This window comes from Scaptodrosophila lebanonensis, unplaced genomic scaffold (genome assembly GCF_003285725.1).
Source record: "Scaptodrosophila lebanonensis strain 11010-0011.00,11010-0021.00 unplaced genomic scaffold, SlebRS2 tig00000001-arrow-pilon, whole genome shotgun sequence".
Classification (NCBI taxonomy): Eukaryota; Metazoa; Arthropoda; class Insecta; order Diptera; family Drosophilidae; genus Scaptodrosophila; species Scaptodrosophila lebanonensis.
In genome coordinates this window covers 19,172,842-19,200,594 of record NW_022060529.1, presented here as the reverse complement: position 1 = coordinate 19,200,594, position 27,753 = coordinate 19,172,842, and the positions used below count along the sequence as shown (strand labels likewise).

At 37.2% G+C, this 27,753-nt stretch overlaps 3 protein-coding genes across 8 annotated transcripts in view; 2 read left to right on the top strand and 1 right to left on the bottom strand.

The window, feature by feature from the left end:
* The window catches only part of LOC115623590 (apoptosis-stimulating of p53 protein 2), a 55,723-nt gene extending 48,967 nt beyond the window's left edge, over positions 1-6,756 (bottom strand). Inside the window, exon 1 of the mRNA XM_030518004.1 lies at positions 6,446-6,756. The gene's annotated coding sequence lies outside the window, so the exon portion shown is untranslated. The remainder of the gene's footprint in view (positions 1-6,445) is intronic.
* A 9,244-nt stretch (positions 6,757-16,000) lies between these two features.
* On the top strand, positions 16,001-18,224 carry LOC115630366 (polypeptide N-acetylgalactosaminyltransferase 1-like). The gene is made up of 4 exons (XM_030526926.1): positions 16,001-16,984; positions 17,043-17,404; positions 17,461-18,094; positions 18,159-18,224. Exons 1-4 carry the CDS (start codon positions 16,001-16,003, stop codon positions 18,222-18,224), a joined length of 2,046 nt encoding a protein of 681 aa, XP_030382786.1.
* A 3,573-nt stretch (positions 18,225-21,797) lies between these two features.
* Positions 21,798-27,753, top strand: part of LOC115622013 (GTP-binding protein RAD) — a 49,710-nt gene continuing 43,754 nt past the window's right edge. For 3 of the 6 annotated variants that reach the window (XM_030515913.1, XM_030515905.1, XM_030515872.1), the window contains exon 1: positions 21,798-22,513. The gene's annotated coding sequence lies outside the window, so the exon portion shown is untranslated. The remainder of the gene's footprint in view (positions 22,514-27,753) is intronic. The other 3 variants (XM_030515887.1, XM_030515880.1, XM_030515896.1) reach the window with 3 other exon arrangements.

Here is a 27,753-nt window from a genome sequence, read left to right as displayed (position 1 = left end):
TGTCATCGGATTCAATAATTAAAGATATTGAAGATCACTATTCTTATATTAATCTGTACGATTTAATACGCTGTTTTGCAAGCTTTTGGAAACTGTCATCGGATTCAATAATTAAAGATATTGAAGATCACAAATCTTATATTAATCTGTACCATTTAATACGCTGTTTTGCAAGCTTTTGGAAACTCGCATTGGATTCAATAATTGACGCAACAACATTCCGTTTTTTAAATAATTTTTTTTACATCCCGCATTTCTAGTGTTCTGTAAATACGATTGTATAAGAGATTTGCTTGATTTTGCTTTCAAAAAGAAGAGCTAAACCTACCTGAAGCTCATTTGTTTTTAATTTTATGAATTGTAATGGTTTCTCAATGCCTTTTATTACCATGTAACTAGACGGTACGGGATATACTAGTTTATATTACAATTTCCATAAATAAAATCGTAAATATTTTATTATTATTTCAAATAAATTATGGGCATATTACTGATTAATAAGAGATAGATCATTTGATTGATTTCAGAGGGCAGTTGTGTTCTGAAAAGCTATAACTTAAGAATTGGTTAGATTTGGGTCTTTGGATTTAATAAATATCTAAATCGTAATTGGTGTTCTAGGATGAGATCGTCGTACAAAACTTTCTTAGTGCTATTTGCTTAATGCTGCACGATAAATAATATTTTGCATCGTTTTCTCCACAATTTTAGTTTAAGCCGCAACTGACACTTCAACCGCGTACAAATGTGTGTTTTTGTTTTTGTGTGTATGTGTGTGTGTGTGTGTGTGTGTGTGTGTGTGTGTGTGCGTGTCGTGGTGTGTGTGAGTGGGGGAGCAACTAGTTCGGGAGCAAGTGGGCTGTAATGGTGTAATGGCCAATGTGGTGCGAGGCGTTAAATAAAATGTTGTATGCCTGGTTTGAACATAGACATCAGCATTACTAACGAGTGGTAGTAGTGGGTGATGATGGGGGACGGGGGCATGGGAGCGAGCCATCGTCACGGCCACGTAACGTCACAAACCTCGCCAGCACACAAGCCCCGAAATGGAAAACAAATTAAAACGAATGTCAACTTTAGTGTGCAGACTCGGAGCGAGGCCGTGATTCGCAGCCAGTTTCAAAATTCAAACACATTCAACACACGGTACGTGCCGCTTCTGCCGGTGGCACGCTTTTGGCTTTGACTTTTTGCATTAGTTGGAGCTGTGGTTGTAGTTGTAGTTGTAGTTTTGCATTCAAAGTTCTGCCAGCAAATATGGCTGGGCAGAACTTGGCCATTTCAGCATAAGCCAATTTTCGAATTCCATTTTCAATTTCTGTCGCAATTGGTTAGTTGCTCAATTGAAAAAGCAGCTGCACGTATGTATGTATGTATGTATATCCATACTCGTATATACATATGTACATATATATGTATGTCTGCAGGCAAGTTATAGCTGCAGAGCACACGCATAATTGAAAAGCGGTCAAAAGCTACCACCCGTCAAACATACATATGTATCTACGAGTGTGTCAATGAGTCAATAAATTGAACAAACATTTCAGCACACAATTGAAGTCAAAGCAGCTCGTAAGAATTTTGTTTTGCAACAAAAAGCGCAACATAGTTTGACGCATCTAAAAAAAGACCGTTTTGATGAAAATACTCTTTTCAAAATAGTCACATTGTAAGCTGAAATCATGTCCAGCCAGCTTTGTTGCAAGTGTGCAAATGGATAGATGCTAGGGGGTTATAAGTTATCTTGAAATTTCAGATAAAATTATATTTTCAGCAACTTTTGTTTCGGCAAACGTCATCGCCTATTTTTTATTGGTTTATTATTTCTTTCTAATATAAATTATCCAAATTTGATATCTAGTTCTGGGCTCCAGCTTGGAAAATAAGAGATTCGACAATTAGGTTCGAATGAGCATTTAGTTTGTCGGAATACATGTGTTGAACTTCCAATATTATTCTTGGAATGTTACGATCATTCGCTGCGAAGATCGGGGACGCTCAAGTACTGATTATAATGGCTGGCACATACATTTCCACATAGCTGTGACCCATAAGTGGTACAAGTATAGGTCTTTACGAGTATATTCTAGAATCTGGATATCTGAGAGAAGAACGTGCGCTGATACTCCGTTTTACCCCGATATGTTTGCGCCATGTGAGTCTTTTAAACAGGTATAGACAGAGGTTAAGAATGTCATAGTTATTTACACCTAATTCTGTTTTTCCACGGCTTTGATTTAATATAGTTTGAAAATTAAAAATGTTGCATATGATCAATGCCTTTTTACAGGGTTTTTTTACACGACAATTTTAGGAACCAATCTATACAATCTAATCTGTAAAAACAGAATTAGGTGTACTTCTTATACAATGTAGGGCGATCGCGCCTATTAGTAGATATTGTATAAGTCGGTAATCCGTAAAGGTATCTGCTGTAAATAATATGTATGTATGTATGGAACCCTGCTCCTATTTCATGCTTACTCCTGTATTATTTAATCTAAATGACATATTCCTGATGAAATATTTGAAGAACCCTTGCGTATTTTGAGGCAGCAGTGCTTTTATTTTTTTATTTTAGACGGTCAAAGGATCAAAAGACTTAAAGGAAAAGCGGTAATGCAGCAAAAATGCTTTTCCTACAAATATTCGAGTGTACAATTTACAAATTAAAACAGTTAAAGAAGAGATTTTTAAACTGCATTGCAAGCATATAAACAATTTTTTTTTCACTTCGAGCCACCAACCATTCCTTCTTTGTTATAGTTTATTTTATATTTATAAAATTGGTGCATCTATTTTTATGTTTTTCGTAGTGCAAAAGGGAAATAAATTAAACCTATACATAGAGGGCTTTTTCTGAGCTTTTTAGACCTGCACAAGCCCTGAGTCAAATAATGTTAGTCTTGTATTCGGATTCAAAAATGTTTCTAGTGTGAGTCTAATTCGTCAAATCAAGAATATCGACACTAAATTTAAAATGACAAAACAAAAACAAACCCATATGTAATTTAACAATCAAGTGAAAAGCCAACGGTATGCGGTATTTGGAATTTGGAATACCAATGGTTTCCATTTCGACGAAATCGAGTCTGCTTAGTACGAAATTGGTTGTCACTTTCTAAATAAATAAATGAATACAAATAAAGCAAATTACTTTGTTATCTCTTTGGAAAGATCGAGTTCATCAGATCTATCGAAAGTTCATTGAGGTAAGCTTACAAATATTTTGAAACTACTATATTTTTACAGTTTTTAAATGGAAAATAGTATTGCATTAAAGAAAAGGAATTTAAAAATATATAGCAATCGTTATTATATTAGATCGTGCTTAGTCTCACCCAGATTTTATTTGTGTTTCAATGATGCTATCAAGATACTGCTTTTGCTGTAAATTCTATCCCAAATGTTGACATTTCAATAATATTTATTCTGTGCTTCCGCTTAAATGGATGTATTGATTTGAATATCAATTACCGGATCGAACAAAATAACAGTGTACGAATGAATTTTGTGACCGATATACATATACTTATACAAATATTGGTAATTATTTAGGGCAAGAAGATTTATGTAGGCCCTACATCCATTAAAGTGCCATTGAGTGTGGATTGAAGTCTTTAAACTGCCCTGCTAGCCGGCAAATGAGCAGCTGCTTCAAGTTCATTAAAACCCCTTTAAGCCTGAAACCATTTGAACTTCACGCGCCCTCTCACATGGCCAATACGAGCTGACGCCTCCATCCACAAGCGGAGCGTGATAAATGTTTGAAACAAAAGTGTTACTGACCTCACATTACATGTGAAAAAAATGAGAAAAAAAAACAAAAGGTGCATGCTCACCGCTCCGGCGCCTCGCACATACAACTTTTGGGGCTTAGCAAAAAAAAAAAAACAATGGTGAAAAAAAATGCTTCGAGTAAACGAAAAATGTGCGGGCAGCTACGATGACGCGTCTATAGGGCTGGCCAACAAACAAACAAAAAAAAAAAACAGCAACCAAAATACAAAAATTCAAAAAAAAAAAAAAAACAATGAGACCCAAAAAATGTGGATTGTTGCACCAATTCTATATACACTGTAGTGTTATTCAAAATATCATTTCTTTACACCCGCGGTTCCTTTATTGTATCTGCATTCCCATGATATTGGACGAGCTCTTATGGGTTCAGAAAATATTCTTCCTAGCTGTGTATATCTGTTGTTTTCTTAAAATTCATATTAGAATGATCAGCGAAGCATTACTATACTAGAGCTAAATGATTAAATGGAAATTATTTAAAATAATTTTGCTATATGTTGTGCTAATTATATTCCTAAATAGTCTTTTAGCAGATTTTTTCGAAGCTTTAGCAGCTAAAATAAAATAATACAAATAAATAGTTTGACAACTCTGGCCAATGGAATGGACAGACACCGCGGATATCTTGAGTCCATTATTTGTGGGTTACATACGAGTACCTGCATGCCACACGCAACATGCTCTTTCATTTCGATCGAAGGGTGTAGAACTAAGAAGAAGAAGAAGAAATGCGAAGACGGCACGCAAAATGTAGTTTGACTGAAAAGTTTGGGCACTTCACTTTTCACACTTTTCGTTTTCGTTGTGGCCACGATGCGTTGCGGCCCAAAAGGAATGGCTAAGTGGCTGCCTCGTGGAATTTCTCAAAAAAAAAAAAGAAACAAAAACGCAAAGGAAACAGTAACAAAAAAGTTCGACGTGCAGCAAAAATTTGTTGTTTCTCACTGCTTGTTGTTGCTGGAATCGAAACAGGAATGGACATATGCAAGCAACGTCGGCGTTGACGCGCACGTTGGAATGCGACGTCAGCGTCACCGTCAGCGTCGCGGTCAACATCACTGAAATAGGCGCAGTCGCAGCAGTCGCCGAACGAGTCACAGCAAAATAAAAATTCAAAAAAACTGGCCATGTTGGTTTTATTTTTATTTTTTAACAACTTTGCTGACTCGCGTTGGTTGTGGCTTGGCTTTGGGTTTGAAGCTCGAACATGTTTTGAGCCGCGACGGTGGCACGGCAACTGCGACGTTCTCGTCAGCCGGCGGCGGCAGCGGCAGTGACAGCGACTGAGACAGCGACAGCAGCTTGGCTTGCTTTTCAATTGGAAATGAAAAGGTTTTTTTTTTATTTAAAATGTGTGTATAGTATGTGTGTGGGTTTGGGGATGCTTTGTGGCTTGTTGTTGCTGTTCAGAAACCAAACCGGAATGTGGCTCATTCAGTGAAAAGTCGCCTCGACTTTGTTCGCAAGCCCAACTGAAAGTTTAGAGCCGCCGTCGTCGTCGTCGTCATCGTCATCGTAACTTGAGGCCGGCTAACTATGTATGTATGAGCATTCTTGTTGTTGTTGGTTGTTTTTCTGGTTTGGCATTCGCGCTCAATTGCGCCAGATTTGCGTTTTTTTTTTTTGTGTTTATCGTTGTTGTTGTTGTTATTTTTTTTCGGTCTGTCTGTTTGTCTTTATGTTTGTTTGTTTTTGTAGCGCAATAAATGCCTCGCATTGATCGCTCAACTGAGACGTCGCTTTGGTGCTGATGTTGATGCTGATGCTGATGTTGTGGTTGATGCCACGCTTCATTTCTTTTTGTAAATTGCTCCTTGATTCTGGCCGTCCTTGCAGCAACAGCTAATGCATATAGTACAACTATCTGCATGTATTTGGATTTGTCGCGTACAGTTGCAGCGCCAAATGGACGACTCTGTCGTCATCAACAACAACAAAAACAACCTCATCATCATCATTATCACCGTCAATGTTGCTGCCCAGTTGATGAGGCGACCGATGCGGCGCAATGGCCTAAGACACACAAATACACAGAGAAAAAATCAATGGGATGTTGAAAACTATCCCATAATCGTTATTCTGATATGGAAATTAAAATATGAGCTTCCTTTTCTGTCGAAAAATTAAAAAAAAGCGGTTTTACAAATTTCAATAATGTGGCAAATATTGTATCACGTTGATCTTATTTTCATTTTCAAAGTGAAGTTTTTCTTCTGTGTTTTTTTTTCCTGTGTAAATGCCAGCAAATGTTTATGCGTTGGCTAAGAGAGTTGGCAAGGAAACGGCAGCCAAATGATGGTGTTGGTCATGATGATGGTGGAAAAGAATCACGTTTATACCGTTTTGTACTGATTTTTCTACTTGTCTTGTTTTGTCTTGTCTTGTTAACTTGGCTCGCTTTTCAAGTGCAATTTTAAATCGCGTTGTTGCTGTTGTTGTCGTTGCTTGGTATTTCACAGATACATTTGCTTGCTGCCTATGCTTCAGTTATTGCTTTACACACACACACATGCAGAGCGACTCTGCACACACACACACATGAGTGCTGGCCACGCTCATTAAATATTTTCGCTGTCGATTTTTTTCTTCCGTTTTTTGTTTTTACTTCAAGTTCAGTGCATCTTTGCCACACCGTTGCGCTTACCTTGTCTGCACCGTGCTTGATTGTAGTTGTTGTTGTTCTTGTTGTAGTTGTTGTTGTTGTTGTGGATGCTGGTGTTGCTGCTTTTTAATTGCACTTTTAATTTGTTTCACACTTTTTCATTATTATTATTTAGCAAATATTTGCATGCTGCCTTTTCTCTTGGCTGGCTTTCTTTTCGCTGCTTTCAATCGACATTACCTTTGCTTTTGTAATTAATTGAATACAAGCACACACACATAATACACTCACACATACACTTGCACAATATACGTTAGCGACAGCGCAGGTAACTCGTCTAGCTTCGCTGCTGGAAAACACGTCCGGCGACAGGTATGCGCGCTGAGAAACTGCCGCGCTATTCCGCTTGACACGCTCAGTACGGTTCAGCTCAGCGCAGGCCGCGCTCGTTCAATTCCAGCCTAGTGCCGCTTCAGTCACACGCGTCACACTCAGCTGCCGTCCCTCTCGCACCTGACTACTTGGCTTGCGCGCGCGATCTCCAAAAGTTCGTTACAAAGCCACATTTGAATTTTACCTGCGACGCGCGCTCTCTTGGACAACAGAGAGCGCGAGAGAAAGAGCGACGATCTAAGTTCGCTCACCTGCAGTCTACCTGTCGTTATCTGACTTCAGTTTTCATGGTATGAGTACAGACACATATGTACATACCTCTATTTGCAGAGAGCTCTTTAGATAAAATAGCCCCGATATCTATGCACACACACACACGCACAGACCGCGGCCGTTGTTTGAATTGTTGTAGTAACTGTCCCCATGCCAACAGCATTTTATGCTTAAATCGCTCAATTAAGGGCACATTTATTTCCAACTTTAATCCACATGTATGCATTTGAATTTATCTATAGATATCATTTGAATTTGTCGAGTTTTTATGTGTTTTACTATTAAACTTCCTTATTATTATGATTTGTACTCCTCTATCTGGCTGTTCTGGAAGTTCTAAAACAAAAGCAGCAATTGCAATTCTTTCCGATTAATTTGAGCATTTTCGAATTCCATCGGGCATTTGACTGCACAGCATTGTGAAGCCACGTTATTTAAAATTATTTATTCACCTTTACCAAACAGCAAATGCAAGAACCACCTCACTAAGTCGCCCTAACAACGACTATCCAAGCTCTGCACCCTTACAGTTTGAGAACAATTGCGACAGTTTTGGGGCGAATGTTCACAACCTAGAGCTGAGACACAATTTTTCACCATTTCTAAAACATGTGGCAACTACTGCTCATAATGTATTTTATTTAAATGTAAGTCCGCGAACATTTTTTTGAACAATTTTAAATTTTAATTTAATTCAATTTTAAATTTCGATTTTTATGGACAGTTCTAATCATTCATTATTTTCTTCTAATAAGTATATAGAATGTGTAAAAATCTTCCAATAACTTTAGTTAACTGAAAGCAATGAAACTTTCAGCGTTGCTTGCCATCTTTTTGGTATAAAATCAATAATAAATAAATAATAAATAATGTTACTACACTATGTAACATAACTGAATAGATTTATATTTTTGTTTAATGAAAAACTTGCATATTTGTTTTTTTTTTTTAATCTTTATTCTTTATTTTAGATCTGTCCTATGGAGGACAATTATTTAATTTTATGGTAGCATTGGATTTGTTCAATCATGCGTTCTGTCATGATGCATATTTGAAATTAAAAACTTAGAAATTACCTTTCTAAAATTAAATTATTATTCTTATTTTTAAAAAGCGCACGAAAATATTAAGCCATGATATGAGTTGAAACTAGCTTTGATACTAAGCATAATTTTCTTTGAAAATAAATATCAATAAGCCTGTTAGACTTAAAATAGATATATGTAGATATACATATATATATACGCGACTTAAACCAACATCATTTGTAAGAAAACAAATATCATTGATCAAAGAATTACAAATATTCCTGAATTGTTAACACCAGTACCTCAATTAAATGGACAACCTTTTATTTAGTATGGGTTTTCAAGTATACTTTCATTTTGGGCGCAAATAGTTCGCTAGGGACTCAGAGTTTCTAGAGAGTTTTCTAGACTGCAGTAAAAGAGTTCTCCTAATGACACTTTCCGCTCTTCAAAGCCATCCACGAACATCAGCCACATACATTTTCGTATCTGACTAAAGACAGCACTGTGTATTAGCAGTGACTTGTGCGTGGAGAGGATAAGCCCGCTCTTCACCCAAGAGGTGCATAAATCAGCGGCCATAACGCACATACGCACAACCATACACACACACACATATGTATGTACATATGTATGTATGTAAATCCGCAGGCAAGGCTTTAGATACATGAAGCAAAAGCTAAAACAGCAAATGTAAATAGCTGTGGAGGATACGTCATAAAAACGATTTAACAACCGCATAAGCGACCACAAAAACTGACTATAGCACGCATCCGGCCACCCCCCAGCACCCACTTACACCTTCCCCGCCGCTCTAACCACACAGAGCGCACCTATCAACACTAAGGACACCCCCACAGAGTGTCAGCCGCATCAATGGCGGTCGTCAGTTGGCTGCGTAAGCGGAAATGAAGCCGACGAGGCGCGTAAAACAAAAACGGTGGAAAAAAGGCGCAGTCTCCCCCGCAGATGTGCATAAAAATCGCTTGAAGTGCCTACATCTTGTGATGACGATGGCGACATACATACATATGTACATACATATGTATATACCTACATACATATATGAGCATAGTTATGTTCTCATAGCCGGCGGATTCGCAGCCAACAGGACTTTTATCGTCTATCAGCGGCGCTTAATGCTGCCAATTAAAATAAACGGCTGCGACGACGACAGCAGTAGTCAAAAAAAAAAAAAAAAACATTTGCAGAATAATGCGGAAAAACACGAGCGAACAGCCGCAAAAGTTTGAAGGATCATGCGCTAGTGGAGGGGGTAGTGGGAGGGGCGGGGAAACAACGCTTGAGGGGCCCTCGACTACAAACAAATGTTCGTTTAATGAAATTTTTATTCAATCAGCGCGCCAGCAGCCGCAAGCGCTCTCTCTCCCTCTCTCTTTCTCACTCGCACACTCTCTTTAACTGTCAGTCAGCATCTCTCTGCCTGTCTGCGACTTTTATGGCGCGCCACGCAAGCAACTGTGTGTATGTGTGTGTGTGTCTGCATATGAAGATTGGGAGTGGGAGAGACAGAGACAGAGCTTATGGCTGCTGGCTGCTGGCGTTGTAAAAATAAAAACCTGTTGATTTGAATTTATGATGAAGTGCCGCACCACAATTTATCTTTGACTCCTTCTACGCACACACACAGACACACACAGACACACACACAAATACATATGTACATTCCTAACCGAAGCTTATCTATTGTTTATGCTGCGAGATGGAACGCCAACGGAATTGTTCGCTTACTTTCCGTGATTTATTGTGTAAACCGGGCAAGGATGTGGGGCGCAATTTTGCTTAAATTTCCCAGAAGGATGCATATTCACTTATTTTTGGCTCAGCTATCGAAATTATTGTGTCAGCATGCACGTATGTTGTGTTCAACGAGTTCGTCGAATTATTTTAAGTAAACCTTTAAAAAGTTTCTAAGTATTATGTATTATTAAAATAATACATCAACTATTATTTCAACTATTATATTATTATATTATTATTGGCTAGTAGTTGTAGTTTCTTCACGTATGTGTGTACGTCACATGCAAGATGCAACAATAGAACGAAATAGAAATTCTCTGTAGCAGGCAACACTAATTACACTGATAAAAAAGTGGCATTGTACAGATGAATATTTTCATATTAATTTTAATGTTCTACTACTTGTATATTATATTCAAATCAAATATAAACATCGTAAATTTAACTAAAAACATATTCAATTAGTGATTTTAATATGCATAATATTCAAAACAAAGTGTAAAACTTCGTTATTAAAGTGTGTCATATTCAATTTAATGTTGAACCATATTAAATATTAATATGCACACACTTCAAAAAACAAATAGTTAAATTTACTATATTCCATAGTCAATTATAATATTTTTCTTAACTTTAAATCGAAGTTTTTGTAGTCGATTTAAATATACTAGAAATATATTAAATTTCAATTGACTAGAACGCTCAACTCGGTTTTCGGCGGTTGTGTGGTATAAATACATATTGTAACAGATTCGCTTTCAATATTAATATTGATCCAAACTACATCCGTGTACTAAAAGGCATAAAATTAACATCAAGAAAATTAATTCATAATAACAGAGGAATGGTTCTATACAAAAATATATATATATATATATATATATATATATATATATATATATATATATATATATATATATAGAAATAAAATATGCATCATGGAAATGTCAATATTGAAAAGAGTTAAAATTCAGTAGAGTAGGCAAAATAGTGTAAAAAATATTATATTATTATTATTAATATAATTATAAAAAATAAACCTTTGGCGTGAATCAAACCCACGTCTCCACATCATCACTTGTGATTTAATATTTCCGTGTTTTTTTTATCAGTGTACCAAAATAAACTCAATAACTTCTATTAAAGGATTTGGGCAACACATTTTAAGCTTTGTTTCAACTTTGGCCAACTCTTTAACCATTAAACGTTTTAAACATATTTAAATTGTTGTATTTACATATACACAAGAGAGAAACATTTTTCCTGAGAAACAATAACAAATAAACGAAAAAGAAAACATTTAAATTTTATCAAATGTCCACCTTTTTAAATAAAGACAAGAAATAGGTAAAATAAATATTCATACATATGTACACATTTTGATTTAAACGTAAAAACTAACCAATTAATGTGAAATGTCTTGCTTGGCCTTTAGCTTCGCCTTAGCTTTAATTATAACTTTTCTTGGCTACTACACTAAAATTAAATTAGGAAATCAGACAAAAATATTACTTATTATTTTATTTTTTTAAATTTTATTTATTATTATTATATTAGTTTTTTTTTGAACCAAATTTGTGAAATTATAGAAGCGGTTTTTATTAACAAATTATGTTGGTGTAATTTCTAGAAAACGTGCATTCATTTGCCATTAGTCCACGCCATATATATACATACATATTTTAATTGGTAAGTACTGTAAGCGTCACAAACATTATAAACAATTGATTAAAATAATTGATGCTTTAAGGCTGAGGCTAGACATTTACTTTAGCTATGTTTTCTTAGAATAGGTTATGTCGGCTTTTTCATTGGCTGCCGAGCCATCGACCCACTCAAAGAAATGAAAACTATAATTAAAATAATCGAGGGGCTATAGTTGAAAGACTCAGTGTTGAATTTAACCTTAAGAATACGCTTTAAAGTTCATTTCATCTACAAATGTATATAAGTGCAAATAGATTAGGAACAAATTTTCGTCAAGCCATTCAAGCCGTGTTCACTTTAACGTTCTTATTTGAAATGGAGCCCATTACTATTTCTGGTCACATTTGCTTATTCATGCGCTGGAGGCAAAAGGGTATTATATTGCAAATTTAGGCGGGTGCTTTGCGCTTTCCTGCACACATTTCGCAAGGCAGGCAGCGTTGATGCCATTAGCAACTCATTTGAAATGGAAATTCGTTTACAAATACACTCACGAATCGCATTCATAACATCATATGTATGCTGCCATTTCCCATAACTATATTTTTCTGTGTGCCTCATCATAAAGTAAGGCTTTGCGGCTTATTAGAAACCAACCACTCAGCCATGTTAGCCTCAACATATTCAAATTAATACATCTGTATGGAGGAGGCGAAGAAGCCATTAAACCAATGCACAAAAAGATAGTCAGCCACACCTAGACCTACATAGATACACAACTTAATTTCTCATTAAAGCTGGCGTTGTGCCACGACTTTGACTCGCCTTTCAATAAACTTGTGCGGCGGCAGAGCGACTAAAAGAATTAAGGATGGGAAGAATGGGGAGTGACTGGCATTTGGACATAAAATGAGCCGACGCCGACAGGTGCTAACTCCATTTGCATAGATTCAATTTAAGTCGAAATTTGGCGAAGCTGAATTGGCAAGAAAGCGTCGTAGGCCGCGAGTGGCGTTTAAAAGTCAGTTAATTAAAAAGTTTACAGATTTACATAAATTTAATTTCCCCCCCAAATCTGCACGGGCACATTCCCTTCTAATTGGGTGCTGTATGCACCTGGGCCGACGGCAACAATTGGCAAGTGGGCCAGCCATCTAACCAGCCAGCCATCTGCTTATCACTTAAAGCGTAGCCGCATTTAAGGTCGACACAACCCGTTTCTCTTTGTTGTTGCTTTGTTGTTGCCCCTAGGCTGGCGCTTTCATTGTCTGCGCGTCGATTTTGTTGTGCGTTATACTCGTATCTGCCAAATATTGATCGAGTTTATTCAAGCGCCGCTGGCTGCGGCCCAATTGTGTAAATGTTACAACAACTCAAGCTAACAGGCGACGGAAATAGCCGTCACCATCGGGGAGGGGATGAAAGGGGAGAAAAAATGCCGCAAAAAGTGTAGCATACGTTGAGGCGTCGCCTCTTTTCGCTCCTCTTGCAGTATTTGTATGTGGGTCAAGTATGTAAATCAACTGAGAGCTTTTTCAAGTTTTGGCAGTTCTCAAGTGCCCGTCACAGACGCAGACGACAAACAGGGGCCCAAGGGCTGCGAGCACAAGGAGAATCGTTCATCAGTTCAGCTTGGTGTTGGTGTTGGAGTTGGGGTTGGGGGTCGCAGACCCATTGCCACTCACATTAATAAATCATGGCATATGATAATGTGCCGTCGGGCATGCCAAATCAACACATGCATTGCGATATACATGTATGTGTCTGTGGCTCTTTGTGGCTCTTTCACCTGATGTCATGGCGCCCGCATTTCTGTTTACTGTTCTGCTCTTTAGCCCGAGTTAGCCTTCCAGCCTTGTCGCTTGGCTGGCGCAGCGATTGACACATTCTCCTCTGACTTATTGTTGTTATGGATGGGGCTCTAGCTATTTGCCGAAAGCGCAATTGTAACGATTTGTTTGGTTGCTCGATTCGTTCGGCAATCGTTTGTCGCATTGACTGCCTGCCCCAACTTTTCCCGTGCATTCGTCAATAAATTCGCATTGATAGCCAAATTTGGTTGTTGTTGTTGGTGCTTCACTCAATCATAATAAAACTTGCGATATACTATGTATGCATGATTTTATTTGAATAATGAATAGAGCACTCCCCGTGGTGTATGCGCGCTATATTCCAACAATAACATCATTAATTATATTGGCCCATGGGGAAGGTTTTATAAATGTTATTAACAGTTTTCATCAGGCATTCAAACAAAATATAAACTAACTAAAAATGCATTGTTTTGGTGGCCGTCATTACAGCATAATTTTCTAATTAATTGTAATTGTTTTCGTGAGTCTGGCAACGTCCCGATAATTACTCTCTCCACTACAGCCAAGCCACCTTTTTGCATTGTCTATCGATAAATGGGATCTCTCAGAGTGGGAAATGGCCCATTATTAAATATTATTATTATTATTATTGTTAAATTATATTAAATTAAATAAAACTCACTTCTAACACTAAGTTTATCGCTGATTGCTATTCCAGGCTTCGGTTTTAAAGTTGCCAAAAAATTATTTAAATTTCCAGTTTCCATCCAGTTCCACGCGATTTGTTCTACTTATACTAAATAGTTGAAATATTGCCATCTGAAATTTCGCCGAACGTGGTTAACTTTTCATCAAAACATACTTGAAATTTCATATTGAAAATATACTTGAGTGTTTTTCAGTTAAAAAAAAAGACTTCTATTAATTTTGAAACGTTAATACCGCCAAGTAGATCTTGATTTAAGTATTAAACAGATGCTTAAACTGTGAGAGTGACACGAAATGTTATGCTCATATAGCCTATTTAATAGCTACAAATAGTATCAGAGCACAAAAAAGGCAATAAAAAAATGTTTGAAGTGAATTTAACAAAAAAAAGGAATCAAAATCAAGTTACAATCAAATCAAACCAAAAAAGTACTAAAAAATTTGCAAAATGAAAAATCATGCCTAAAACACCTGACAGTATTTTTGTCAAGGTTTTCCATCAAATTAAGTAAAAACATCTAATTTTTTTTAAACATCTATCGGGCATTACTTTTGAAGTTTTTAACACCCAAAGAATTAATTTCAAACATTTAGCTTTTCTATTTCAAATAGGTTCCCAAATAATTCGATCAATTTATTCCATATTCATTATTATGTGCAGATAGCTACACTGGAGGAGAAATCAAATTAAAACAAAGGGGGTTGCAAAAATATTAAAAATTGGATTAAATAAATGTACGATGCATTTAAAAAATAATTTATTCATATGGTCATTGAAAAAACTTCAACAAACCCAACTCAGTTCCATTGTAAAGCGAAATAGTGCCATATAGTAATGAACGTGTGGTCGACTTTATATTAAGGGGGCAACGGCCCCCACCCCCCTGCCTACACCCTATTAGAGCTGAACTGTTTAAATGTAGGGGCTAGTTGTATTGACCTGATTAGTTATTCATTAATATTGAAAAATATAAACATTAAAAACAAATCAACAAATTTCTTAATTACCTTATTTAAAAAAAAAGAGATGATCATCATATTATTATGGAACACTGTAGTATGCGCACTTAGAGAGAACACACAGAATTAATAAAGAACATCAAATGAAAACATCTCGTGGGGTAATACATGGCTCCTCGTTACACAGTTGTACACATAATAGAATACTATATTTTACAAATTTTTGTGTGAAAGAAACTTATTGTTAAATAAACTTCTTGCCTACGACTTACGCGGGTGTCAATTGTGTTACAAAGTCAACTTGCGAAATCAAATGAAACTTATAATAAAAAAGTATTTGTAGAATTACAAAAAGTATTTAAACTTGGGATAACTTTTGAACTCACACAACCGTTCGTACTTGATTGTATCTTATAGTACTGAAATATTTTACTGCATTTCATTTATTTAATTTTTAATATGCATAATACGTTTTAATATGGAAGACAATAATAGTTATTCAAACTTGTATTATTTATACTTACTTTAAATGAAAACATTCAAATTTTGTCAAACAATTTGTTTATGCCCAAGTCTTAGTTGCTAATTTTGATTGATTGTAACTTATATAAATATTTTATTGAGTTTAATTTAGTTAATATATTATATGTATACTATGTGTACATGCCCTTAAAAATTAAGTGATAAAATGCTTCTTAAATATTATTATAAATTAATAACAAGAAGAGAGATACGTTTTAATATGGAAGACAATAGTAGTTATTCGAACTTGTATTATTTACACTTACTTTAAATGAAAACATTCACATTTTGTCAAACAATTCGATTAGTCTTAGTTTTATTTTTGAAATAAAACACGCTGCAACAGCGTGATTGAGTGTTGTATCAGCCATCCATATCTTTTGCCAATATTCTAAATTACTAGTCACACCTATTAAGTAGCGTGTCGAAAGCCCCAACTCTAGCCACGGCGTTCCGTACTTAAATCAGTTTTATTTCACTACGGACACAACATGAACGACGATTTTCGTAAAATTCTCATAGGACTGCTGATTTTTGCAATGATTGTGGCGTTTATATCGAATCTGAAACAGCCGCAAGTACGCCTATTCAGTTACCACTTTAACGATCCATTTGCTCCCAAAGAAAGGGTATATTTGAGCTCGCGGCTGGAACGAAGTGTGCGTGAAGACCTGCGGAAATCGAACTCACCGACTAATGAGACAGAATTCGCGCAGTTGGTCAACAGCAGTATTCGTGATCTGCGCGAATACGGCTTTAATGTGGAGCTCAGCAAAAGGATATCCTATATACATGGATTGCCAGACGTGCGCAACGAACAATGCAAGGAGCTGAGCTACCAGAAAAGTGGTTCCATGCGGGCCAGTGTAATTGTTATATTTGAGAACACGCCAATATCGCTGCTCCTCCGCACATTGTACAGCATTATAGAGCGGACCGATGCGGCTCTGCTCCAAGAAGTCATTCTGGTTGATGGCGGGAGCACACAGACCGAGTTGCGCGACAAACTGAGGTACTATGTGAGCACGCGGTTCAGCAGGGGTACGGGTATACCGGTTAGGTTGGAACGCATTGAGAAACCTGTGGGCATATCAGAGTCGCGCCTAATTGGTGCAAGGCTGGCCACGGGTGAGGTTCTCATTTTTATGGATGGCTACTGCCAGCCTAATGTAGGCTGGCTGGAACCCCTAATGCAACGGATCGCCGAGTCCCCTCAAAGTGTCGTAATGCCTGTTATGGACGAAATCAATGCGATTTATCTGCAGTATAGGGAGAAGCCCACCACCATTGGCGGCTTCAGCTGGAATGGTGAGTACTACATGGAACCGGTTTCAAAGAAGCGCCTAGCAGCTGCCAACCAGACTTGTCAGCAACCTCTGCCCACTTGTCCCATTGAGAGTCCGGTAATTCCGCCAGGCCATGTGTACGCGATAACGCATAAGCAATTCAACTACCTGGCCACCAATATTGATACGGTTAGTGGTATTACTTAATACGTCACTAGTTTCTTCCTTTACGTTCGACATCTTCCAGGTTCTGCACACCGAGGGCGACACACTGGAAATGTCCTTCAGCATTTGGTTGTGCAGTGGCAAGATTGAAGTGCTGCCTTGCTCCCGCGTGGGGCGTATAAGTCTGGATAGGAGTTTTAAAGGCCTGCCCACATCGACTTTATTCGATCGAGGCAATGCAGCTGTCGGCTGGTGGGAATGGCGTCAGAGACTATTCTTCTACTTCTATCCAATCCAAGATCTATCCATAGATCTGTTCGATCCCTCCCAGGAAAAACTTGGGGGCGTACGCGATAAAATAGGCTGTAAGAATTTCGACTGGTTTCTGAAGCACGTTTACCCCGAAAAAATGACGCCCTCAGAATTAGCAACAAAATATGGCAGGTTGGTAGCCACATCTACTCGCAGGTTATATCTACGTTAAGCCATCTTGCTTGCAGAATCAAATCCCCCTATGGCAATCAATGCCTCAGTGATCAACTGAGGATAAGACCGGAGGCCAAGAACAGTCTGACTGTAGAGAACTGCCAAGCGGCAACTAATCCGGCATTTCTCTTCTTTTTCACCAAAACAAAGCAATTGCGTTCCGAGTTCAATTGTATGGTTGCTAAAAATGAAGACCCTACACTAGTGGAGCTCGTTTCGTGCATTGATATTCCGGAGAAGTATTTAATGACCTGGCAACTGGACCAGAACTCCATCAGCATGAAGGTGGGCTCTAGAGCGCTCTGCCTAGAGGTAGCCAATATAGTTTATCCAGTGCTTAATGAGTGCGATCCTCAGCGCAAAACTCAATACTGGGTACTCGAAGGTATTGATAGAAACCACTTGACCCCTATCGACGATCAATCTATTCAAAATAGTCAAACCGTAAAAGTGGACCAACACGAATCTGTTGTTCTCATCGATCAAATGATCGATAAATCATCTGCAGAACACCTTCATAATGAAACTACGGATCAACCGCCTGGACAAGATTTCGAAATTTATAAAGAACTAGATGAAAATTTAAAAGTGGATTCTGAAGAAGGCAATGGTCTTTCTAACCAGATAAGCCAAAAATTTAATGAAACCGTAAAAGTTGACCAACAGAATTCTGTTCTTGCCAATGACCAAGTAATATCTCAATTATCTGCAGAATATATTCATAATGAAACTATGGATCAACCGCCTGGACAAGATTTCGAAATTTATAAAGAACTAGATGAAAAATCGAATTTGAATTCTGACGAAGGCAATGGTCTTTCTAACCAGATGAGCCAAAAAACTAATGAAGCTGTACAAGTTGATCATAATAATTATGTTGTTCTCAAAGATCAAGTTATATCGGAATTATCTGCAGAGTCTACGGGTCAACCGCCTGAACCATTTCTCGATATAGAAGTAGATGAAAAATCGAAAGCGAATTCTGAAGAAGGCAATGATCTTTCTAACCATATAAGCCAAAAAAATAATGAAGCCGTACAAGTTGACCAAAAGAATTCAGTTGTTCTCAAAGATCAAGTTTTATTTGAATCATCTGCAGAGACTACGGCTGAACCGCCTGAACCATTTCTCGATAGTTATAAAGAAAAAGATGAAAAACCGAAAGCCAATTTTGAAGAAGGCAATGGTATTCAGATAAGCCAAAAAAATAATGAAGCCATACAAGTTGGTCACAATAATACTATTGTTCTCAAAGATAAAGTTTTATTTGAATCATCTGCAGAGACTACGGCTGAACCGCCTGAACCATTTATCGATAGTTATAAAGAAAAAGATGAAAAACCGAAAGCGAATTTTGAAGAAGGCAATGGTATTCAGATAAGCCAAAAAAATAATGAAGCCGTACAAGTTGACCAAAAGAATTCAGTTGTTCTCAAAGATAATGTTATATCTAAATCATCTGCAGAGACTATGGGTCAACCGCCTGAACCAATTCTCGATATTCATAAAGAAATAGATGAAAAATCGAAAACGAATTCTGAAGAGGGCAATGGTCTTTCTAACCAGATAAGCCAAAAAAATAATGAAGCCGTACAAGTTCATCCAAATAATTCTATTGTTCTCAAAGATCAAGTTTTATTTGAATCATCTGCAGAGACTACGGCTGAACCGCCTGAACCATTTCTCGATAGTTATAAAGAAAAAGATGAAAAACCGAAAGCGAATTTTGAAGAAGGCAATGGTATTCAGATAAGCCAAAAAAATAATGAAGCCGTACAAGTTGACCAAAAGAATTCAGTTGTTCTCAAAGATAATGTTATATCTAAATCATCTGCAGAGACTATGGGTCAACCGCCTGAACCAATTCTCGATATTCATAAAGAAATAGATGAAAAATCGAAAACGAATTCTGAAGAGGGCAATGGTCTTTCTAACCAGATAAGCCAAAAAAATAATGAAGCCGTACAAGTTCATCCAAATAATTCTATTGTTCTCAAAGATCAAGTTTTATTTGAATCATCTGCAGAGACTACGGCTGAACCGCCTGAACCATTTCTCGATATCCATAAAGAAATAGATGAAAAATCAAAAGCGAATTCCGATGCAGGCAATGGACTTTCTAGCCAGATAAGCCAAAAAAATAATCAAACCGCAAAAGTTGACCAACACAATTCTGTTGTTGTCAATGATCAAGTTACATCTCAATAATTTCGGGTTTCCAGTGGATACTGAAGAAGGCCAGAAAGAAACCGTGGCAATTAATTCGAATTTACTTTTGGCGAAGCAGTCTTATGTTTTATTTCTTTGGTTTTAAATTTTAACAAGAACATAATAAATGCACACCTTTAGAGCAACTTAAAAGAACTTTTTTCTAATTCGAAATTATTCTGGGATTACACGACATCAGGAAATTTAAGGTAATAAAGCCTTCTTTTCGATAAAACTTATTTCTCTTTTTGGCGCCAGCTTAGGCAGAGAGACCACTTTAAAAAGGTAACTATAGTTATTGAAAAAGAGAATCATAATATAAGTAAAGCGAAATGATAGCTGCATATTTTATCGATCCCATAAAATTTAAAAGCTGTGATCTCAGACGAAAGGATTATGAGCTTTTAAGATGAAGAAAAAGGGTTCTTGAAAAGCAGAAACCTTATTTTACATTATAAGTATACAAGTACGTCTGAATAGTAAAATTCTCAGCACAGGCGGCTCTAAGTTTGGAGTTAACGTGGGTCCAACTTCATATTGATATTGACGTTTAAGGAAGCTAGTTAGGTGGAAATACGGGCCCAGGATTTGCTAAAAATTGTTGAAGAACCTATGTAGGTCTAGATCTCCACGGATCTATTTTTGCGCCAAGCGAGCCGCATAAAACTTTCTCTTCGATAATTTCGTGAATTGTGAATCAACTTGAAGACCTAAAACCTGCCACACCCTACGCACTCAGTTTGTGTAAACACCCATGTATCTACAGAAAAACCAGGCATGTTCCGCAGATCAAAGTGAATCATCATAATAGCCACTAGTGAGATGAGCTAAGATGTTACGAAGCGAATTTTATAATGTTGCGAAAGATCTTTCGAGAATAAAATTCTAAAATCAGATGCAGAAACAGTGAGCAATCGTGGATTCCATAAACAAAAACAAAACAGAAAGATTCAAATAATATGTCGAGTAATATAAATAATAATGCCAGCATTTTCCCTCATAAAGGCGCCAATGTAAACAACGGAAAAGACAAAAGCTCTGTATAACGGAAAACACTCGCATAAACAGAATCACAACCAAAAAAATGAAATGCTGCAGCCAGATTCTGGTGGATTTTGGAAGCGAATTCAAAGCGATGCAGAGCAATGAATATAATAAAAAGTCACTGCAGAAAAACAGACAAAAATAATAACAATAGACACACAAACAATGTGCATGGAAGCAAATAAGCAAGGGAATAAATGCAAACTACAAATACTATAGAAGCGAAGTCTGCAGGGTTGCCAATTATTGAGTGGCAAAAAAGCTAGATTAGCAATAAAAACAAGCTAGAAATAGTTAAACAAAGTACAAGTATTTTAATTACTTTTCATTGTTTTCCAAACTCTTTCTGCTCATTGACTCATTGACTGCTCGTAAGATTAGAATATTTTTATGTATTTCGATACGAAATATGAAACCAATATTTCAAGATAATACTTTCTTCGACTTCCGATATAAAAATATAAAACGTTGGCAAACAATTTATGGGAATCTATGGGAATATTAATATCTATACATGTAGACATACCAAGAAAAGCATAAATACGCTTTTTATTCAAACGACTTTTGGTCGAACATCTAGAAACGGTATAAATTCCTTCCTAAATAGCTCTCTTGAAAAACATATTCGAATCACTGCTATACTGCTATACACCCAAGGTAATATAAACATCTATACATGTAGTTATACCAAGTACAGCATAATTTAGCAAAAAGACCTTACTATTTTTTTCAAAGGACTTTTAGTTGAACATCTAGAAATGGTAAAAGTCCCTGCAACCGCAATCAGCATGTGAAAACAGCCAAAACTGGCGGGGAAAATGGCTAAATAGCTGAGAGAATTGACAACAATGCTAATAAAATGTGAACAAACCAAAGCTTTTTCTTACAACAAGTTATGCCAAAATCGATGACGTCGCCAGCAGCAGAAAAGCTTTTCTGTGATGTCACAACCGCCTGCGGTGTGTCTGTGTGCAATGAGTGTGTGTGTGTGTGTGTGTGTGCAGTGAACGAAAGCACGCCAAGCACGACATGAGCCGACCCGACACGAAGCATCGCACGGCTTTCGCCTTCTCTCATTCAAACACTCGACGGCGTTCGCACGTGGAAGGCAGAACGACGGAGTCCCGCACGTTAAATTCAAAAACCGTTGTCGGCATTTGGAATACGCACACTACCGTAATAATCGGGCTCGCGACAGTCAGACAGACATTAATTTAAATAAACAAATTTACGATTTCTTCAAACGCACAAATCTACAAATACTTTCCCGGTTTGTCACTATAGATGTTATTGTTATTATTATTGTTGTTGTTGTTGCTATTATTGTTTGTTGTAGTGTTCGTAATTGTTGCCGTGAAGACGGACAACAACAACAACAACAACAACAACGGGCAAAACACAAATTGCAGTTCAAGTGGAAAATCAACGACCGCAGAGAAAATCTTTCTAAAAATAAAAAGTGTACAACAAGTGCAGATATTTTGTATGCATATATAGATATATACACATAAATATTTACAGCACCCATCCATGCATCCGTATACATATATCTGAATCTGTCGTGTATGTGTGTGTGTTTGTGAGTGTGTGTGTGTGTGTGTGTACTAAATATCGACCAAATATATGTATAAGGCCCGCTGGGGCATTAACTTTTTATATTGACCGCTTCCGCTGCCGCTGCCACTGCGCCGTTATTTGCCGCTCATTAGATGCACAAGCAGAGGACGATTGACGATAATTTGTTGTTGGCCAGCGGACTCGTTCGCACCAGGGAGCAAGCGGTACGGTGACGAGGAGAAAGGAGCACCCAGAAAGGTTTGTTTTGATTAATTAAATGCCTAATTGCAATGTCGTGACACATATTTCGTGACATTTCAGTTAAATTTCATTCGATTATTTGCCCTGCCATTTGTGGGCACTAATCGGCAGGTCCTAGGTGCTGATGTTCAGCAACGACCCCATCAATGACTGCACCCCTCCTGCCCCACTCAGCTCGTCGTCGTTATCGTCCCGTGTCTTTAGCAATTTTGCGTGTCCTTTCTTGTTTACATTGTCAGCGTGCGCTCGGTATGTCTGCTTTATGTTTGTTTGTGTGTGTGTGTGTGTGTGTGTGCAGGACTTTTCCGTTTTGTCCTCGTGTTTGCCCTTTGATTTGTTTACTTTTCGATCGCTCCCTTTGCCGCGTGCGCCAATGGAATCGCATAATTTTTGGCGCTCCCAAGCTTCCGCTATTTATCCTTTGCCCATTTTGCCGCCAAATCTATTTGCTGATTTGGGATAATCAGGCGTTAAACAAACGACCCATTCGCTTCGCTGTCTTTCATTTCTCCTTCGTATTTCCTTAGCCGTGGCTTTCAACATCGTAAAAGTGTTTGGCACACGGCCTCCTTGCCTGTGCATCGAACGCGTAAAATCCAGACCCAAACCCAAATCGCTCATACGCACTGGTGGTTTCACAGCCTCACTCCGAGTTGGAGCTGGAGCCTTAAGCGTAGACACTTCTTATGCGCCATTGGGGACTTTCGACACAGCATGGTGCACAATGCTCAACATTAAATATTCAAAGCCGACTCCTGGCACTTTTCAAACCCTACTTGAGTTGGGAACAGACCCACTAGCCCCATACCCGACCATACCGACCCAACCCAGCCAGCGGCCAATAAATTAGGCGCATGTGGAAATAAATTTACAATGATTATTTCATTGTAAATGGCAAATTCTTCAGTGTGTTATAAAACACTTGGCACAACAGCAACATCTAAATTGCATTTCAATGTTAAATCATTACGACCGTTGTTCGTGTAAATAATTGAAATGTTTAAATTGAAATCCATCTGCCAGCCTCGTACGTGAAATGCCGTTCGTTCCACATCATGTGGAAAACACAACAAACAGCACCTTCGGTTAATTATGAAAAAAGATATTCCATACATACGTTGGCTGACGCTTAAACAATTCAAATAAATATGTTTGACCATTTGCATCTTTACTTTCGATCTGGCCACTGGACGATGAGTAAATTTTCAGATTATATTGTCAGTTAAATATTTTTAAGAACAAACTCTTCGGCTTGCCGTTAAATATTAACCTTTCGTTTGTCATTCTTTGGCCAATCTAAATATGTTTGGTGCAATAACTAAAGTTTTCCATGTTGTTTTAGAAACTTTATTATTATTTATTAAATCTGCCCTTTTGCTCAGCGATATCATTTCCAATCTTCACCTAATCAGCTAACTATTTCCCATTAATTGGTTATATATTTGGTTAGGCGGCTCTAATGATTTTAGTTCTCCTTCATAGTCTTGATAACTGTTTACCTCCGGAAGTACTTGGCCAAGGGACTGCAATTCGTTAGGAGTTTTAAAGGGTATTTTGCGTGCATAATTCTTCACATCAATGTTGCCTAGGTCCAAGCTATAGCTCCATATTGGTTTAAGAAAATTCGAACTATAAGATGACTTTGTAGCCCAGGGGCTGAAGTGGTTTGGAGTTAAAAGGTCAGTGTAGCTTATCGATCTGCAACTTGTGTGTCTCTTGGCCTCTATATTTTTATAGAAACAAGGGTAAATAATAAAACCGTGTTTCCTAGGGAATAAATACTTGTATTATTTTAAAGTCCGTTTGGATTAAACCGTTTTCGAATTCCAAGGCTCATCAGATCTGGCAGGTAAATCCTCTCGTTACGCTGATCAACTACGTATAATAAATATATAAGCATATTATAAAATTTCAATATACAAATATATGTAAATATATAAGCTTAGAGAACATAATTTCTATACTACCATTTAAATTATTTATATTTTAGCAAGAGTTTAACAAATATAAAAAAATTCAAATAAGAAAAGCTCTCTTGGGAATCAAATTTGTTCAATTTAGGATAAGAGTATTGTTTTCGTTTTATTTTTCAATCAAATGATTAAAGTCTTCAACACAAATTTTGTTATTTCAAGATAATATTCAGAAGGAAGAAAAGGTAAATACCAATGTTGAGTTATAACAGCAGTACCAAATCATATCTACCCAGTCTCACCCAAAAGTAGACAGACATGGCAAATAAAGGTTTTCATATACATGCCACACAATAAGTCTGAATGTCGTGCAAAATGTTTACCTTAAAGCTTCTTAAGAGACTTATGCAATCAACTCGATTTGCCACAAAGCTGGCCAATGCGGCTTCTGTTTCGTCAACGGCGTCTATTGCGGTCAACTCCAATCTGGGCCGCAAACTAACCGAGTTGCAGTCATTTCTCCAATCAAAGCAGTCGGACTATTTGGTTTAGAGGCAGTCCCCGCAGCTATCTGTGATTGTTTTGAAGCGGGTGTTGCGGACTCTGTTTGCCAATTAAACTAAAATGTCTATTGGTGTTGTGGGCTGCACGCGACAATGCCACGCCCAGGACGCCGAGGGCCACTCACTCAGAACAACAAACGCTGTTGTTGCCACAGGGCGCACATTAAATATGCAGACAGTGTATGCATACTTGTAGTCGTGTACTCGTATGTTTGTATTACATACTGCTTTTTGGCAAATCCAATTTCGAACTAATTCCATTAGAGTGAAAACAGAATCGGGCCACAAATAATTGTCTGTCATAACAATATTACGCGTCTAGCGCTTGCAGCCACTAATGGACTCGTCCCTTCGGCCAGCCTTCTTTGCCTTAGGCAGCAACATTTCAAATTCAATTTAAAATTCCATGCAACTACCTGAAGCATGAATACCAACATAGGCTCTTGTGAGCCTGGCGGCCAACAATGCAAATTTTCCTGCACATACCACACAACCAATGGGTTGGCAAGCTTCCTGTGTAAAGCAGTAGTTTTAGTAAAAGTTAGTCATTTACCTGGGGGCGGGGCACATAGACATGGGCCCGATAGCCACAGCTACCAGCAATAGCTACAGTTCCTGCCAGCATCGGGTTCGCCTCCAAAATGCAGCCACCGCCCAAACTTGTCGCTTACCCTCGTCTGTTTCCGATCCCCCGGGAGCCATCCTTTGTCGGTGTTACATTTCGTGTATGACATGCTCTGCCAACTCCCCTCTCAATTCACTTGTTTTAAGTCCCAGTCTTGCTTTCAACTATTTTTTCTTTTTTTTTTGAAATGCAACCTTAACTCGTGTCCAACGCGAATGCGATTGCGAATATGACAAGTTGCCAGTAGATGTCGCAGGGACTGGCGCCAGCTGTAGAACAACATTTTCGTTACCACAAAACTCACAAAATATTTACATGAACACACACACGCATAGACACGCCACCGAAATATTTCGATCTCTACTGCCAAGAAATTCCATTGGCCTCCCACAGACGCACTCGAAAGCAAACTCCAAAATAAATATGTGAAAACAAACATTCGCATTCCTCTCCCTCTCTCTCTCTCTCTCTCTCTCTCTCTCTCTCTCTCTCTCTGTCTCTTTATCACAGTATGTTGTTAAATATTCGTTCCAGTGGACTTATCCATCCATTGTTGTAACCACAAGCCCCCCTCTCCCGCATCCACTCCGCTAAATATTTGCCTTCGCTAAACTGTTTTCTTAGGACTTTAAGCTTAATATTAGCATAGACAAGGCCATTTACATTGTTGAATATTTCAGCCCGAGCTGCTTTTACTACATTTAATGCTTCAATGCCAATCAGATTTTATACATTAACGATTTAATCTACACCAGGTATTGAATTGAATAGGAGTAGGAAGTGGAAGTGGAACACTGTCTTTTAACGCCTTTAAAGCTGGTTAGAATACCAAAAGGGGATGAGTCATAAATGAAAATCAAACTTAATCCTGTTTTTATAATAATAACTTATTTTATTTTAATTAACACATCCAATAATACTTGTAGTGCATTCTAGCATAAAATACTTAAAGACTTTCAAACAATAACTTCCATTATGCGAAGATAAACTGTTTCGGTTTAACAGAAAGCATCAGAGACAACCAGTTTTGAAGAAAATGTTGTTGAAATCAAATACGAATTGCTTTAAAATATTTAAATAAAGGATCATATTTTTGAAAGGTGATGAAAACAACAAATTTAAATAGCCTGTTTAAGTATCATTACAACTTTGAAGCATATAGAAAGAACATTTTCTACAACGTACTTAAAGCCCTTTTTAAAAACTACAAATGACTGATAGATAGGGCTACACGTATATGGATATACATACTTTATAAAAATGTTGTACATAATGTTCGCACATCACACTGAAACCACATTAATAAATTGTATAAATTATCGATTTCAATTACGAAAATAGGATTTAAAACGACTCTAGCAAATTTTCAAACTCTCTTAAAACTGTTTGTAAGAGTCATTAGAAAAGCAGCAACCAGCTAAGGAAAGTGATTAAAAAGGGAATCTTTGTTTAAATAAGTAGTTTTACATAGTTTTGCAGATATTTTATTTATTTTATCTTTTATTTATTTATTTAAAAGTCAAATATTGTTTTTTATTTTACTAATCGCTTTGATCTTTATTTATGTTGAATAATTATTAATTTTTATGACACCTTTGACATTTTTAAATCATGTATTCATTGAATGATTGCGGCGTGATTCGCATAATTTAATATTAAAAAAATGGATAGCTAATTAATGTTTTGTAAATTATATTCCAAATACTTTTTTCGTATACTCTGCACGTGAAAGAAGCAGAACTCCATACATGTGTACATCCACTCAAAGTAAATAAGCTAAGTATAAGCTAAGCTAAGAATAAATCTTTTAAACTTTTCTAATTTGTATTGACAAAATGTACAATGTAAATATGTTAAGAATTTAGCAGTTGGATGCACCAATATTTACAAGCATAGCAAGTTCTTTTCAAATCTATCATATCAATTATGGCTAAAATAAAACACGATTTCTTACTCACAATTAGTCAGTATACATGTAACATATATAGTATACTTTAAGAAAATAAATTGAAGTTTTTGAATGCCTATCTACTGATTATTTCGTTAAGTTTTGATAAAGTCTTCCTATTGGAGTAGCTCGCTGCAGACTCTCAAAAAGATCTCATTGCAGCTGCTTGTGAACAGTGTAGGCTGATC